The sequence below is a fragment of the Manacus candei genome, unplaced genomic scaffold, assembly GCF_025592945.1.
Source record: "Manacus candei isolate 608988 ecotype Guabito, Panama unplaced genomic scaffold, ASM2559294v1 h1tg000017l, whole genome shotgun sequence".
Lineage (NCBI taxonomy): Eukaryota > Metazoa > Chordata > Aves > Passeriformes > Pipridae > Manacus > Manacus candei.
In genome coordinates, this window is record NW_026138065.1 from 3,997,510 (window position 1) to 4,016,150 (window position 18,641).

General features: G+C 35.0%; 1 protein-coding gene across 2 annotated transcripts in view; it reads left to right on the forward strand.

Annotated features, from left to right (window-relative positions):
* RYR2 (ryanodine receptor 2) overlaps positions 1-18,641 on the forward strand; it is a 389,904-nt gene that overhangs the window by 217,476 nt on the left and 153,787 nt on the right. For both annotated transcript variants that reach the window (XM_051783768.1, XM_051783769.1), the window contains 7 exons: positions 1,732-1,973; positions 5,136-5,328; positions 7,012-7,228; positions 7,448-7,552; positions 10,940-11,043; positions 15,209-15,292; positions 16,809-16,968. In XM_051783768.1, coding sequence (XP_051639728.1) covers positions 1,732-1,973; positions 5,136-5,328; positions 7,012-7,228; positions 7,448-7,552; positions 10,940-11,043; positions 15,209-15,292; positions 16,809-16,968 — 1,105 coding nt within the window. The remainder of the gene's footprint in view (positions 1-1,731; positions 1,974-5,135; positions 5,329-7,011; positions 7,229-7,447; positions 7,553-10,939; positions 11,044-15,208; positions 15,293-16,808; positions 16,969-18,641) is intronic.

Consider the following 18,641-nt stretch of genomic DNA (forward strand, 5'->3'; position numbering starts at 1 on the left):
GTTACTGTTTCAGTTACTGAAGCAAATATTTTTTTACTTTAAATGTATTTTTCACCAGAATAAATGAATGAATAAATAAATACTACCTTCTGCCTTCTGGGAGCTGAGGTCTGAGATTTTGCCAAAAGGGTGCCACCACTTGTCAAGAGCACAGAATTACTGTCAATTGTTACTTTCTTCATGTGGGCACAAATGGCAGTGAGAGCCAGAACTTGGGTAGAGTCAGGAAGACTGCAAAGCCCTGAGGGTGCCAGTGCAAAGTCTTGGTGCTCAATCTACCCCTTCTTCCATTTTACCAGTTAGAGGAAAGGGTGCAGATATAGACATATAATGCAGATCAGCTTTTGGCTTCATGGTTAGTGCTGTTGTGCGGATTTTGACTTTTTTGGCAATGGGACATTCTTTGATGACTGTAGCCTATTTGTGCTTGGCAAACCTAATCACCTTTACAATAAAGTAACCTGCTTGGTTAATGTGGAATGAACAGTGGACACTGTCTACCTGGATTTCTCTAAGGCTTTCAATACAGTTTCCCACAGTCTTCTCTTAGAGCAACTGGTATGTCAGGCTCGAGACAAGGGGTGTGTGCAGTGTGTGGGCATTGATGGCCCGGCTGCACCCAGAGGGTGGTGGTAAATGACCCCTTTTTCAAACTGGCAGCTGTCACAAGGGAGGTTCTCCAGGAACTGATATTTGGCCCAATGCTGTTTAATAGCTTCATAAGTGATCTGGATGAAAGGATCAAGTGTACCCTGATGAAGCTGGCCAGTGATACCAGACTGAATGGGGAAGTGGACACTTGGAAAGGGAGAGCCACCGTGCAGGAGGACCTGGATAGATTAGAAGAATGGGCTGACAAGAGCCTTATGAAGATCAGGACAAGTAGTAATGTCTTGCAGCTGGGAAAACATAATCTAAGTGCAGCACAGGCTGGTATCTGCCTGGCTAAGAAGCAGCTCTGTGGAAAGAGCGTTTCAGTGGACAGCAAGCTCAGAACAAGTGAACAGCAGTGCTGCTGTGGTAGAGAAAGCCAAGAGGGTGCTGGGCTGCATCCTCAAGTGCATCACTAGCAGAGAGAAACAAATTTTTGTCCCACTCTATTCAGTGCTTGTCAGGCCATACCTGAAATCCTGTTTTCAGTTTTGGTCCCTGCTATGCAAGAAAAATCTGGACAGGCTGGAGAGGGTCCAGAGAAGGTCCACGGAGGTGACCAAAGGACTGGGAAGCTTGCCATGAGAGGTTCAGCCTTGAGAAATGAAGGTTTAGGGGAAACCTTATCACTGCGTTCCAGTACTTAAAGGGTGGCTACAAAGAAGATGGAAACTCCCTTTTTGCAAGGAGTCATTTGGAAAGTGTAATGGGTACAAGTATCTCCTGGGGAGATTCTGATTGGACACAAGAGTAAAATTTTTCTCAATGAGAACAATCACCCACTGGAATAATGTCTCTGGGGAAGTGGTGGATTCCTCAACATTGGACACTTATAAGATTCAGTTAGACAGGGTGCTGGGCCATCTTGTCTTGACCATGCTTTTACCAAGAAAGGTTGGACCAGGTGATGCTTGAGGTCTTTTACAAACGGTAATCTATGTGATTCTATGAAATAAAATTACTTCTGTTGTTTAATCACACAAGACAAGCTTGAAATTTGAGTTTAATAAAAAGTATGCAGCAGTTCATCATGTCCTTGGGATAAGTTTTTAATAACCATTTTTATTCTTTCTGTTTAAGCATGCGACCCAACATCTTCTTGGGGATTAGTGAAGGCTCTGCCCAATACAGAAAATGGTACTATGAACTTATGGTGGACCATCTAGAGCCCTTTGTGACTGCAGAATCAACTCATCTACGAGTGGGCTGGGCTTCAACAGAAGGCTACTCACCCTATCCAGGGGGAGGAGCAGAATGGGGAGGAAATGGTGTTGGTGATGATTTATATTCCTATGGCTTTGATGGTCTCCATCTGTGGTCAGGTATTTTGTTGTTGTTTATTCTTGTTTAAAGACTATAGTCTTGTTTGCAATCCCAGTGAATTTGTTTTCAACAGCAGCAAAGTGAATCAGCTGTTTCAACTGGTACTAGAAACATACAGAAACAGTACCCTATATCAAAATATTATTTAAATTGACATTGTGTATTGAAAAAACTTGTTTTATACAAAGTAATGCAAATAGACTAATAATTTATGTTTCAGCCTGGGACTTGTTTGTTTGTTTTTTCATACCAACTATAAATATTTTATTTAAAACTTCCAAGCTGCAAAAAATGAAGTCTGACAGTTATCTGGATTTTTAGTTCCTATGTAGTAGTTTAAGAACATTGTGAGAAATTTAATTCACAGGACTCTCCTTTTTTTTTTTTTTCAAACCAGATTTTTAATGTGAGTCTTTAGGAGTTCAGATACTTTAGGTGTGAAGATTTTTAAGTATGTTATTTGCCATACATTTTGAAACAAGTTTTTTTCTATAGTAATGTTTTATTTACGTACATAAAGACTGACTGATTATTTCCAGACTTGCAGAATCATATTCCTAGTTTGCATACGATGTGTTTGGACAAGTATTCATCTTTAAAATGTTCTTGGCTTAATTTGGATCTGTTTGTTAAAAGTAATTTCTTCACACAAATTCTAGTGTTAGAGAAAGCGGAACTGAGTATCTGAGTTTGTGAAAATATTCCCAGATGTCATTTAGAATGGATAGTTCTAGAGTTGGACAGTCCTGAACCTCTTGGAAGGAGATTTTACTGTGGTTTCACCTTGCTGGGAAAAAAATTTTCATTTGACTTTGGGAGATTATTGGGCAGTAGTGACCTGTAAAACTGACTGGAAACTGAGTAAGGCTCATAGGATTGGCAATTCTTGCCACTATGAAGGTATGAACAGGTTTTCTAAAGTGCCTTAGCAGACAAGAGAGAAAAGTTAGTAAGTCAGCTGTATCATCCAAGATCTTTGAAGTTTTGAGGCATTGTGGCTTGATACTTGGAAAAGAATACCGTCTTACATTTCAAAAGAACTTTCCAATCAAAATAGCAATGGATTGTATTAATAAATAATAGCATTTTGGCTGGAGTGGCATCTTAGGAAAGTAGCTGCCACTTTGCCTCTCATGTATAGTGAGAATTACTTTGGAACAATGATGTATAATTAATGGTATCATTAAAACTATGTCATAACTGAGTTTGACAGATAAAGTATTATTACAGAAGAACCAGAAAATAATGAGCTAACCAAACTAGATCTTGTAGATAAGGTCACTTTTAGGTAGGAAACAAAAGATTACTGAAAATCAAAACTATTTTTCAACCTACATCAAACTTTTTATTCAGAAATGGTACAAAACAATAAATGAACAATTGTTTGTGGTTCTCAAGTCAATAATCCAGCCTAGACAAAGAAGCCAGACAACCTTTTTATATGCAATTTTTGTATCTGTTGTGAATGTGGATGTGGCTGGTAGATTTGAAAATATTTCTGTCTTCATTCTTCATTGGCACTATTATGTAACACATATGTCTCAAATTTGGAAGGACTTTAAGTGGTTGAATTTTGAAAATCATGACCTTTTGCTTCCAAGATCCCAGGCTGCATCTTGATAACTCTCTGCAATGGCATTTTAAGAATAACCTTAGCATGAAGCACTTACTGTGTTGATGAATAGAAGCAATAATTTCTACCCCCAAGTTTCTTTTCTGGACCAAGCGTGTATGAGAATCACATTTAATTTAAAATTGTTTCTTCAACCCTTCAATTACTTATCTATTATGGAGAAGTGGAACTCATAGAGTTTTAAAGCCTAAGGCCTTAAAAGACACTTAGGTCATTTGGTCTGCTGTGTGTTCCTCAGTGACCAGTATATATTGCTGTTAGCAGTCACCCTTGCATTGATCTCCATAACCTATATTTGCCTAAATTTTAGTGCCTAAAAAGGCATCTAGTCTCAAGTAGAACACCTTAAGAGATGAAATATCTACTCTTCATTGATAAGTCTTTAGAGTTTAGTTATCCCTGCCATTAAATAATTGTCCCTTTATGTGATTTATTGCAAACTAACCCTCAGCTATGATGTTTTCCTCTAACAGTATTGTGAAGTCATTTTCCATATGTAGAGTATTGGAACTTATATTTCCTCAGGGGTGGTGGTAGTGGTATGTGTATGAAAATTAATTTGTAGAATTATTGGGATTTTTATTATTTTTGCTTCTGTTAAAAACATATGCCATCTTCATCTTGGAAATGTAGTACAAGTTAAGTACTGCATGTTTACAAAAGCTGGTCGCCATAGGTAAGGAGTTACTGCTCTGTTCTTAGTACGCATCATGGTTTTATCTCTTGCAAACAGTGCATAAGTTATTTTTGGAAATACGTGTAGAGATGTTTTCATACAACTTAATGGGCTTTTCCATAAATTCTTTTATTGTATATGGCAGTAAATTTCAGTAACTATCATTCTATTTATGAATGCTATAACTTATTTCTCTTGGAAAGCAGGTGTGCTTGTGTAAATGTAGTTTGATGCAAGGTAGAATAATCCTTTAGAATTCATATAACAATTATTAAAAATACATATATTACTGAATATATATACCTCTTTGCATATGGCATAAAAATATTGGTTTGTGGTTTGATTATGAAACTGAGTAGTATCTTACAAAAGTTAGCAGGAGTACCATGACGTGGTTGTTAATAACTGGGAGAACCTAACTTTTCCTAAATAATTCAAAGTAAGGTAGTTGTCTTTACCATGAATAATGGAGCATTCTTTAGTAAAGTATACTAGGTTTCATATTAAATATTAATGGTTGTTTTTAGTTTGCTTTTCTATATTGTAAGGAATAGAATATAGTTTTTTGGGGTTTTTTGACCGTTTATATGGGTATCAGTAATTATTTTCACTTACATTAAATATAATGTAATTTAATTATTTATGATTAAAATAGCTGTGTTGTTATGATTGTAGGCTTCTATTCACTATATTGCAAGCTTAAAATCAGGTCTTGGATGTCATAGGTTAGATATTTGTGTATGAATGTGTTTGTGCTCTATAGCTGTGTTTTCTTTCTCTTTTATTAGGCTGCTGTGAAAATCTGTGCAATTTTCATAAGTTTCACAAAATGTGTCTCCTTTATTTCCATAGGTTGTGTGGCACGAACAGTAAATTCTCCCAACCAACATCTGTTAAGAACTGATGATGTTATTAGCTGCTGTTTGGATCTAAGTGCCCCCAGCATTTCTTTCCGAATAAATGGTCAGCCAGTTCAAGGAATGTTTGAAAACTTCAACATAGATGGCCTCTTCTTCCCAGTTGTCAGCTTCTCTGCAGGAATAAAGTTAGCATCCTGTGTAGTTGTTTTTTGTATTTTTTTCCCCCCCAGTTTGCTTATTATTTTTTCTATATATGAGAATATGCTGAATATTTCCCTGGCTGCCTGCTCTGATTTCCCTTTCTGACATCTGCTTTTCTGGCGAAGTTTCACTTCTTGGGGTAGTGAGAGTGAGTCCTGAAGAGATAATGCATCTGTTGTTTTTCAGTACACCAGTGTATTAAGCTTCTTAATAATTTCTTTGCTGACACATTGCTACACGTTCACTCCAGGACAGCATCCTTCATCAGCCTTTGATATTAAGAATATATTTTTTCTAACTCACTTCTTATGAGGTAGTAACTATTATTTTAAAGAGGCACTATCTGCACTTACCTTAAGAAATGGTGGTCATACACTTCCTTTTCAGCAAGATAAGTTAATATAGATTCAGTCAATATGTACTGGTTTTCTATAAAATTTCAAGTCACACTTGAGATGCCAGAATTCTGCTTCCATGTATTGAACACTTTGAGACTACGATATTAAAAAGGATTGTGTGGTGTTCCAGCGGGGGGGAACAACTTTAGCAGGACTGGCAAAGGTGAAAGCTGAAAGCTGGAGGCAGAACAATGCTCTGAGAGGGTTCATTCAAAGAATCCCTCAGAAGCTAAGAGCTATCACATAGTGGGCACAACCTGCCTTTTGTTCCAGATGGAAAATACACTTATTTAGACTTTGCCTTGGATAGTACAGGAGGTAGAATGTGGTGAAACTATAGATGTGCATGCTGCAAAATGCAAAGCTATAAACCTGCATGCTTTATTTCTGTCATGAGATAAATATTTGACAGATATTATTTGTGTGCTGCATACAGTTTTTGAGTGTGTTTTGGTATAGCATTAACAAAGATCTTGTAAGATAGTAAACAGAAAAAAGGCAAAATTATTCTGTGTTAAAGCTAGGTTTTTGGGTTTTTTTTGGTTCCTTCTGGATGGCAATGTTCTAGGACGATTTTTCAGTATTATGTCATTGCTATGTCATTTTGGTATTATGTAATTGCTGCACCATTATTACCTCACTGAATGAATTTTTCAGTAACAAAAGGCCATAAAAAAAATTCACCATTTTGCAATGAATAAAAGAGTACTTTCCCCTATGAGTATGACAAATATAAGTTTTAGGGAAGGAAATACAGGAGTTTTTGTACTGTGTCCTAAGGATTTAGGATTTTGTGAGAGAAAAGTAAGAACAATGGGGTTTTTAGGCTCATTTCTCAAATGAGAGAAAATGGAGAGTTGCTAATGGAGGAAGTTCAGAGGCGCTTGGTTGATTACTCTGGTTTATAATCCCTGCCTTCTGAGACTCAAAAGACTGCTGCTTACCTCATAGGTGTGCTAAGTAAACAGATTATTCTCTCTTTCAGTACCTTGTTTTGGTCTCACAATTTAGAATACTTTTATGGAAGTAAAATTAACAAGAAGGAGCAATTGTTTACTTTCCCTGTGTTTTTATAACCTCCTGCATCATAAACACCAGCACCAGTTAGAGAAAGTGGAACTGTAAATAATGCAAAGAAGCTGCAACATTGAAATTTTTTCTTTTTTTTTTTTTTTTTTTAATGGCATTTAATAGTTGTTAGGCTTGCAAACTGATTAGACTTGACACCAGGGGTTTCTCAATAATCTAAAGTAGCTCTAATGTTTACAGGGTACGTTTCTTGCTTGGAGGTCGCCACGGAGAGTTCAAGTTCCTTCCTCCACCTGGATATGCCCCTTGCTTTGAAGCTGTCCTACCGAAAGAGAAGCTGAAAGTGGAGCATAGTCGAGAATACAAACAAGATCGTAGCTATACAAGAGACCTGCTGGGTCCCACTGTCTCTCTGTCACAAGCAGCTTTCACTCCAGTTCCTGTAGATACTAGCCAGGTATGGAAACTGAAAGATTTCATTTTCCTTTTTTAAACACACATATTGTAGGACTGTATTACTTCACATTTGATTGAACTTGCAGCTTGTCTCAAACTTGGTTTTTTATTGGGATTTGTTGAGAGATCTGGTTTGTACAAAGTTTGTTCTGTTATAAAAGTTTGGGTGATATATCAAGTAACTTATTTGTCATTGCCTCTTTCTCTCTTCTCTCTTTAGATTGTTTTGCCTCCCCACTTGGAAAGGATTAGAGAAAAATTAGCAGAGAACATTCATGAACTTTGGGTTATGAATAAGATTGAACTTGGCTGGCAGTATGGACCAGTATGTACCTTCAAAATTAATTTTCTGTTAATTGCATAGTATTATTCAGCATGCTAGTTTAAATGTGCTAATGGGACTGCATTTTTTATCATCCTTCCAAAATTAGTAAGATTTTAGATACCTTCACACCAGAAGCAGGTGGAAACAAACAGTGCTTGTGTGTTTTTGAACCAGAATTTTGGTGCTAAATCTGCAATTTGGTGCTGCAATTTTCAGCCAGTCTGTCAGTACAGAAAGCACATGGTGGGTTTTTCACCTTCTGTTTGTTCTTGCAACAATAATTCAGTTGCCTGATGGAGTAAGCCAGTGAAAGCAGTTATTCTTCATTCTCTTCACATGATATAGCTCTTTCAGAAATCCCAAATTTATTTTTCATGAAAAATAAGTATTGCCTATAGGAAATTTCATTAAATCTGCTTTTCTCCTGCCTTCTCTCCACTTCTTCAGTCTCATGTCTGTATTAGGTGCTCCAAATAACTATTATCTCTTTTCTACTTTTCATGGAGTATGAAAAAAAAATTCTTTTTGAAGTTAATCAATAAAAAAGTATCTGAGCTTGTTATTTGGATCCCAAATGCTGGTGTTTATGAAGAAATTGCTGTGAAGGGTATATAGAAACATATGTCAGGTACCAGATAAAAGTGTAAAAACATATGTAATCCATTTTTATTACAAAAAAGATTTTGGTCTTCAGAGGAGTTCAGGTACAGATTTAATGTGACTGGACATAGTTATTATATTTGATGTGGCAACTAAAATATTTAAATAACAGAGAATTTCTCTAGATTTTGTTGTTGTTGTTGATACCCCACCAAATCAAACACAACCCCCCAGTTAAATTGGCATGTCAAAACATTTTAATTTTGTGAAGCAGTCTGCAGAAATTCTTAGTGTACCATTACTTACCAGTGAGAATGTTATTGTACAGTTGAACACTACTTAAACAATATATAATATGTATCAAGTTAGGCAGCAATAAATTTAGTTATATTTGGAATAAAAATAGGTGCTAAATCTTATAAATTTTCTAGCTTTCTCTCTCTAGAGGTAGTGTTCTGTGATAGGATGTGCTCACTTTGGGAATGTGGCAAAGTATATGCTGATCATCTTCTGGAGATTGACTCCTTAATCATATTGGTTTCTCACAGATGATTTCATCAATTTAAGCCACTGTGGTAAATTCTATTTATCTGAATGGATGCACTGCAGTTACTAAGTATTGAGGGGAGGCATGGAACAGATATTAGCTGGTTTAGATGCACACAAGTCATTTGATCTTAGTAAGATTTGGTCTTTTTAATTCAGAGCAAGATGCACTATATATAGCAGTTAGTGGCGTTTTTTCACCCAGTCGAGAAGTTTAAAGGCTGAAAGACAGACAATCTATAAATTTAAATGGCCCTCCATATTATTAAAAAATCTGCTGTAGATTTTACATTTTATAGTTTACATTTGATATTCCCTTCTACATATATGTTTTATCAGATCTATATGTAGTATCACCAAAGTGATACCTCATATTGTATATGATGTTACTGCCGCATTCTACTCGTGTAACAAAGTAAAATAGCAAGCTAATTTAGGACTTCATTAACTGGCTTCTTTATAAGTTTGAATATGTGTGCTACCTATTGAAATCATCAGATGCATCTGCATATCTTTATTTCTGTTAAACATCTCTGTATATTTAAAATCATTGACAAAAATTAAGAATTGATAGGTGTGATGAGTTCTGCAACTAATATAAAGTATTTGCAAGGCAGTAAATTTTTACGTTCTGTCCAGAAAAAAAAAAGTGATGTAAAGGCAACCTGGAAATTATGTTTACTATATAATAGAATTATTATACATTGTTGCTGTAGAGCAAAAGGAGTGTCACTAGGGGAATGAATTAACATTGGAATTCTGAGGAAAACACCTGCCATCCAAGGCTTAAATTAGCCGTACATGGCTCAGAGACTATACTGAAATTTTATTAATGCAGAGTACTGTAGATCTTAGAAAGAACTCTGGAAATTAACATTTTCAGTGTCCACTAAAAGATGTTTCTCATTTTAGCTTCTAATGATTTCTATCAAGTAGCTTGACAGTTGAATTGTCTGTATTGTCTGTCCAAAGAACATTAATCCCATCAAATGAATATAAATATCCCCTAGAGATTGTAAATATTTTTCAATCTAAAATATAAACAAATGGCTGTTATTCAATTTGAGAATTATTATGTGCTTAGATCAAAATGCAAAAAATATGTTACTCAGAAATATTATGGAGAAATGTGATTTTTTTTCATGAGATTGAATAAACCACATTGAGTAAGGGGGTTAAGAACAATTTGGAAAAAGTATGACAGTTAGGCTTCTACCTCAACTGTTAACATTCAATTTTCCAGCAGAATTATCTGATTGATCCAAAGTCAATAACGCTATTTTTCAATAACTTCCACTTTGCAGCTTTAAAGATTATTATAAATGGTGAAATTATGGTCCATCAAACATAGACACAAAAGTGTTATAGTATGTGGTTTAAAAAGTCACATCAACTGAGCAAATGTTAACGCTTTCATTGGGATCTTTTAGCTAATATTTTCAAACTAATGGTTTTTTATCAAGCACCTGCAGATTTTGTGGACTGAATTCTAGCATAAGATGCTAAGTTGACAGCAATAGTGTTTAGTTATCCCAACCTCCTAGGTTGCCTTTCCTGATTCTGGGCAGTAATAGACTAAAACTGTGTAGAAATAGTGCAGGTTAAAAATGTTTTTGATCAAATGTTTAAATTTATAAAATGTGGGATTTTGTAAATTATAGTCTGTATGGCTCTCCTATCACTACAGTAAAAGGAAATTCATATTCCACTCATGTGACTGCTGAACAGTCACATTCTGCTTGTATGATACTGGACATGACTTAGAAAGAAACATTTTCTGAATTAAGAAATAGGGAATATTTATCTTTTATATCGTTATTTTCATTAAGGATGTAAGTACTATTTGTATCAACATATTTATATAAACTGGATGTAAAATTTTTCAAATATGAGGCTGAAGATGAGATGTTATTTTATGGCTGTATGTTCAAAGCATAGATTGCACTGTTCTTGAACTTTGCATATTTACTCTGAACATCCATATAATAACATGTACAAATTAGCACTTATTTGAGATCTGCAAATGTGAAGTTTATTTGCAAATGCAAATTTTGCCTTGCTTGAACAAATTTTGCCTTGCTTGCGCTCTGAGAATACAGAATACTTTCTGTTTTGAGGTGTTGTTCAGTTTGAGTAATTCTGACAGGATCAGCTTTAAGTACTTTGTGGATTGGACTGGTTTTACATTTCTTCTGGTTTTGAAGACACATTAAGCTTATTTCTTTACTTTTTTTTTTTCAGATTAGAGATGACAACAAAAGACAACACCCATGCCTAGTGGAGTTCTCCAAATTACCTGAGCAGGAAAGAAATTATAACTTGCAAATGTCACTTGAAACACTGAAGTAAGTTGCTAAAATTTTTGAAGTTTATAGTTAAAATTTTCTAAGATGCAGTTTCCAGAATTATAAATTGACACGTAATTAAAATTTGACATGTAGTTGAGGGCAATAATATGAAAATGAGGGAGTGAGATACTTTAATGAGTAATGTGTTTGGCACTGAAAATGGCTTTGATAGTCTTTTTACTGTCTATGAAATTTTAGAATTATTGTGGTAATGCTGGTTATGAAATAGCAGAAACTCAGACAGTTTTCATGTAGTTTTGAGGAAAGAAACAGATTCAAGCTTTGAAAAAGATCTGCTTCTTATTTGGTTTAATTCAATTTAGTTTAATTTCTTTTAATTTTCTTTATTGATAAAGCACACTTTGACACTCAGTAGATATTTTTTTGGATTTGACTGATGATGAACTTTGCTTCAGGACACTTAGCTGATAATTCTATGTCATCTCTGCATACTGGCGCAGAACAGACAGTAGTAGGCATTCCCTCCTTTTATGGATGAACAGTTAGATATGTGAATGTCGTAGAAGCTCTCCAGTTGGAATGTTAGAAAATTTCAGGGGGATGTTAAAGGGTTTGTTCAAGTAATATAGTTATCTGTCTCACAAAGATAAAATTCTTCACCTCAGCTTTGTCAATCAAGCAGGTGCAAGTTCTTACTTTGCTGTGAATACATTGAAAAATCTGTAAGTGTTAAGTAATTTCTTCCACATGTAACATTGCATGTAGCCAACCTGTTAAAATATTTCTCAAGCAGATAAATGTTCTGTGGTGTATGTGGTTCTCAAGTCGCTAATTTTTGAAATCTATTCTTTTTTCTCTTATTAAAAGGTAGTTGTTTTTTCCTGCTCACAGAGTTTGCAAAAATGAGTGTCTGCAGGTGATATTAATTTTCTGTGAATATTTGTCCTATATTAATTAAGTATTTACCATGTAAACTGATGGTACAATATAGTGTTTACACTCATAATATAAGGACTTTATGTCCTCATAGTAGAAAGTTAGGTAGAAAACCTCCTACACTTGCAGATTTCTTCTCAGGTCAGCTTCTCTGCACTATTACCTGATCCACCATTTCCCCAGTAAATAAATTACTTGGTGAAAAACATATTTATGACTCTAAGTGTTAAACAGTTTCTGGAGGGATATTTTGGCATTATTTGGAGATAAAGCATTTGTAGATAAATTGAACTGGAAGCAAGAAAATAAGTTCATATTTGTCTTCAGCTAGATATTAGAATTTCAAGGAATGTTTTTGAGACTCCTGTCAGTACAGCAGTGTGCTAAGAATTCACAATACATTCTTCCTTTCTATTTTATGAAACTACAAAAGATAATGTCATTAACTTTCCTTATAGTTGGATCTTTTCCTAGAATAATCTATATAATATGACTCAGGCATCGGAAAAATCTTGCTCTTGTAATTAAATGCACACTTCTAATGTTTCACTACATATTAAACAAATTTTATGAATCCTTACATGAGTACTGGTTCAGGACCCAGGGCTTTTCTAATCTAACCCTGGTAAAAAAAAATCATTTTATAAACATATAAACTATGGATAACTTTTATTTTAGTAATTTTATCACTTACTCTAGAAAGAGCCTTTTCATTAAATGGATAATATCCAAAATAGAAAACATTCAGTTTTTCTACGGCTTTCAAAATTTGTATGCTTACTGAGCTCAGTCTTCATTACATTCTTCTGTTAGTCCTTGTTTTCTGAAATACGCATTTCTAATTTTGTAATATCATGTTATATTTATCACGTAGACATCTGTTGTTCCCTGACTAGAATAGAAGTTTCTTGCCCAGGTTATTTCTGCAACTTTGGAGAGGTGGAAAAATTAGCACACTAATCAGTTCTAGGTGATCTAAACTGTGATATCTCGAATTGTAAGCTGTCTTGACTGTTTTGTTACTGGGTGCTTCTAATCTACTAGCTGTAAACCTCAATGAGTGCAAAAAGGGGAAGAGGGAAAGAAAATATTCTTTTAAAACTTCCCCTAATAATTTTCTTCACAATTTGCATCAAAGCTGCCTACTGCATACTTGAAATACTTGCAAGACATTGAGAATTACTCTGACTGTAATTGTGTTTTCTTTGTTGGTTTGTTGCCAACTTTGCTGCCAACTTTGCTGCCAGCTTTACTAGATGAGAGAGTCAGAAACCAAGGAAGTTCTGAGTCATATTATCCGATATGACAGTTCTTTTCAATATATTTGGATCTGTGTTTATTTTTCAATATGATTGAATATTTTATGAACTATAAAAATGATACACTGTAGGAAATGTCAAGATTCAGGAAAGAGTTGCCTCTGAAAATGTCATGGGATTTAAAATATGCTTTCTCATACTGTTTCTGCACATTCTTCTATATATTTTGTAGTTTGGTCTTGTACATTTTTTTGGTTTTATGGCTCATTATTTTGTGACTGACTTTCTCATGTCTATTTACTCAGTTTTATGTGAAAATTGCATGTATCAGTGTGATGATGAGAGCAGCATTCAGACACTTTTAGTTTTCTTGTTTAGGTTTGAAGTGCTTTAGTGGTCTTTCAGGATCTGTCAGTATGGTATGTCCTTTTATCCTCCTGTGCCACTCTGATATGCATTTGTTTTATTTGGGTAGAGATAATATAGTGTCCAAATTCGTGGCTTACATTACAAGAAAATTAGGCTTACCAGAGGTTAGCTCCTCTATACTGCATTCCACTGTTAGATATGTTTCTCTTATTTATGCTGGTGATAGCTGCATACAAATCATATACTATTTATACCAGCTGAAATTTAGCTGCATGGTGTGCAGATGGTGTGTTTTGCCAGAGGTAGCCACTGCATATTGATTTCCTCATTTCTGATTTTACTGTCTAATTTTAAATCAGGTTCACAATTCATAACACTAGGATTTACTTCATGTAGCTAGCACTAAAAATATGCTGTAAGAATCTCCTGGAAACACGCAATTCATCTGCCAAGAGAAATAATGTTAGGGTGGTATTTATGCTCTTTTTTTCTCCAGTCAGTTCAAGAGCAGTAAATATGGTTAAAGCAAGACTAGAAAATACTGTTTTAGCTAGTGATGAGAACAAATATAAGCCTTGTTTTCCACCTTTCTTACGCTTTGAGGAAATTGGAAATGAAGTCCAAGGTGTTGAAATTTGCGATTTCTTCTGTGTAATCACTTTCAACCTTCAGATTTTGAGAAAATTCTCATCTGACTTGAAAGTGGTCTCTGACTTTTGTCTAGGATTTCTTTTCATTTCAATGTCAATATTTTAGTAACATAGCTGGCTAAAGAAACTAAGACTTTATAACCCAGTATTGAATATAATGCAGGATCAAATAACTGATGATATACAGATCAAATTCTGAAGACAAATGAGACTTAAAATTTATACTGCTGGAGAGTGTGACTGTAAGGAAAGGAAGAAGTCTGAAGTAATCAGAAACCCAATTAATACTGTCAACCCTGTTCAAAAGTTATGTAGAGAGTGTTGGTTTTCTGAAATGAACTGCATCTGGCAGAGTCAGGCCAGGGTGGGCTGCCTGGCTCAGTGGCTCTATGGCATAAGCCTTGTGGTACCTGACACACTGTGTCTAGCTTGAATAAGATGCCAGTTTGGGGCTAATGCTTATCATGCATTCTGCTGTCAGTCTTTTCTTCAGTAGTGTATCCTAAAATCTCTGAATAATAGCCTCTCTTGGTAAAGAAAACACATTCTAAGAATAACAAATGACATTTTCTGCCTTTTCTCTTTTCATCAGCTGTGATGTAAATAACATAACATAAAAAGATTTGGATATGAAGTGGTATGAATGGGTATGTAAGCAGTATGAATAAGTATATAAAGCAGAAATAATATATCAAGGGCAGGAAATCTTTGAACTGATGCCTCATATAAATGAAGTAGACTGACAGTTCCATTTTAAAGTAGCCTACCCATATTTTTATTCAATTTTTTTAGGAACATCTTGTGGCATTTACTTAACACTGTCAGAAAGCTTATTACATATACAAAAAGGCTGGCATTGATCTTTCCATATTGTATTGTAGTAATTTCTATTGGTCTCCTTTGTGGTGTAGTGCCATTTATATTCACAGCAGAAACTCTAAATATATAAACATTGGCACTAATTTTTCTCTGATTTCTGTGTCCTAGAACCCTGCTGGCATTAGGCTGCCATGTTGGAATTGCTGATGAACATGCTGAAGAAAAAGTGAAAAAAATGAAACTTCCAAAGAAGTAAGTTGAAATTCAAATGCATCTTTTTGTTAGGCAGTGTGAGTTAAGCGAACACACATTTAACAATTTTATATTTATAATACTAGTTTTATCTTGGGCATACATTTTTGTGTATGAATTTTCTGAAATTTTCACACACCTTCATCCACAGCTTTTCTTTTAGATATTTGTGACCTGATGTGTAGACAAATTTTAGGTTTTTTGTGATTCATTGAAATGTCTGACATTCATTGTTACATATTTATTTTATATACGGAGTGTACCACAGAGACTTTATAAAGAATTTTTACAGCAAATTTGTCAATATATTTAACTGTGCTGAAAATATTTGAACGTAACCCATTGAAAGTCCTTGAATGGCCATGACTTGAAGTGGAGAGAACTCATACAACTGCCTGACTCTTTTTCCCAAGCAATCAACTGGCAACAGCATTGGTAGGACTGGGCTCAGGCTGGTATGGTATAGAGGTCTCCACTACCACAGATCTAAAAGCAGCTCTCATGGCTCAGCCAAGGTGCCCTGGCCTCTTCCTTAGCACCTGTGCATCCCCCCCCCCCCCCTAGCTGGGAATGAAGAATTTGGGAACTTGAACACAGTTGAAATAATGGAACTGTACTCGTATATGCATATGATCTGTGTCCTCCCCCTACCAGTGCCTGGGCACAAGTGTTGCCCAGTACAGCGCCTGTCTGTCTTCCCCAAACACTTTTCTCTTCCTGCTCCTCTTCCCCTGTGTGTTCCCTCATCACCTGAGCTACGGGAGGTCACGTCCACCACCATGGTGGTGCTGCATAGTGTCATAGGCTTTTGTTGCAAATTTATTAAGTCCTGTTGTGCTGCATCTGTCACCATATCTTTACGTCCTTTTTTGAAGAAGATTTGGTCATAAGTAAAGTAGGAGATTTCTGTAACTAATTTCTGTAACTAACAAGTTCATAGAAGTAGCATCCCTAAGAGCGCTAAAAAAAGTGAGAAAGTGCGTTTCTTTTCTTAACTCATGCTTTAAACGTGTTCTTATGGTTTGAATGATAGTTAAGGTATGAAGTATTATAAATACATACTTTTATTGGATGGACTTCATAAGTGATCTTGAATAAGCCATTTGACCTGCTCTGTCTCTCACATCCCGATGTGTAATAGGAAGAATATATTTTCTTGCTTCAGTAGGAAATAGATAAATTTTAACAAGTATTATGAACTGCTCAGAGGTAACAACAATAGTGTTAATATAAGCATTTGATAAGCAACATCTTAATCTACTATTTTGAATATGTGGAAGTACTAAAACACTTTGAAAACATTTTTAGTTCAGACCATTTTGGGTAGCTTTCATTACCAGTTACTTCATCCCATCAAGATGCACCTCAGTGAATTATTATTCTTTATTTTCAAAGATGTGTATCATATTTATGTAGATATGTTGTGTAGATGTTACAGATGTTATATTTATTTCCTTTGTGGTTTCTTTTTTTTTCTTACTGAAAAGTAATTGCAAGTTCTGTTCTTTTTCAACAGCTATCAGTTGTTAAGTGGATATAAGCCGGCACCTATGGATTTGAGTTTTATCAAACTGACCCCCTCTCAAGAAGCTATGGTGGATAAACTAGCAGAGAATGCTCACAATGTGTGGGCAAGGGACCGTATAAGGCAGGGGTGGACATATGGTATCCAGCAGGTAAGAGCTGACTTCAGACACTTGAAAAAACACTTATCTATTGACATATTTCACAGTAAAATGGAAATAATGGGGATACACAATCAGGAAGAAACAGCTAATGAATGTATGTCAGTCAAAGAAAACACAAATACATACTTGAAGAAATACTGCTAAATCTTCTAGCAATATGAGACTCTTTTAAAAGCAGTATTAAAAAAACTTGGTGGTATGTTCTTGTATGCTATCTAGATTTTGGAGTGAGAAAACTGCATGCAGAAAGCTAATGTGCTCTAGTGTATTAGGAAATGTAAACATTGACTTTCACTAGGGTAATCATTTAAAGGTTTGCAGTCCTTGGAATTGAATAATTTTGTTTATCCAGGAAAATCAGCATGTAAACTTCTAGTAATTTTGCTAATATTCTTGGCAGAGGCCGTGTTTAACTGAGAATAGTTAAGTGAGTCTCAAAGTTTCAGTCCTACTTTAGTTCTTTTGTTTCAGTGAATAGAAATATTATGTGGTAGGTATCACAATGTGTTACAAGGGAGGGGTGTAAGAATGAAGCATGGATAGATCGTTAAAAGTAAAACTCAGGTTCTTTGGTTTCTTTAAAAAAAAACCCAAAAAAAGTCAATTTGATATACAATGAGCCTAATTTAGCATTTTTCAAGACAGTTACTACATCAGTTTTCCCTTAGGAGTCTTATTTTCTATTCTTTTTGTGACTGTGAATTTTATATACAGAAAGGTTTCTTCATTTCCATTAATAAATGTGTGGTAGCATATCACAGTGAAAATTTAGGCAAATTCATGGCTTGGGAAAAAAAAAAGACTTTTCACGGTTTTGCACTGAGCATAAAAACTCACTATTTTTGCAAAAATGACAAGCAGTTGTTTTGTAGGTACATACCCTTTTCTGTCTACGAACAGTGGTTTTGTTTTTGGCAAAAATTTGAGTTATACATTTCAGTGCCGCTCATGTCGTATTTTGTTTTTCTACAGGACCAAAACTAGTTCTATTTGCAAAGCTTTTGTATAAAAAAATAAATTAATCTGGTTTTATATATATTAAGATAGACACTTAATTTCACTTCTCCATGCACTGACAAAGTACATTTATGTGACAAAATAGATACTGCTTATATGCATTTCAACATCATCCTCTATAGTATCTTACTATAAAGCTGTCATTGTGTTACTTTATAAACTATTTAGGAAATATATGTTCTGTACTTGCATCTAGGCAGACAGTGAACCAGGTCTTGTGTTTGGAGACTGAAATGTATGTAATATTCCTGCTAGTTAAACACTGAAGATAATTCAGTGTTGGTGCAAACCCCTGCTTAACACAGGATTAAATTTTCCCATAATGCTGCATCTTTAAGTAAGAAGTGCTGTTAACATTTCTGATAGAATATGAATCATAAGGGTTGGAAGTGATAATTTTCTGTTATCAGGAAAGGGGAGCAGATTAATTCATTTTGAACTCGCTGTTTCAATCCTGTGTTTATGGAGGCAGTGCACAATTCATTTCTAGAATGAAAAACTGTATGCTCAAAAGAAATATTTCTGATATATTAAACAATGCACTCAATAATTTACACTATGCCTCCCATATTTTTTATTCTTCCAGAAGCCAATAATTTTCAATACATGGCCTTGCCAATCGGGAGATTTGAAATAAATGGAAG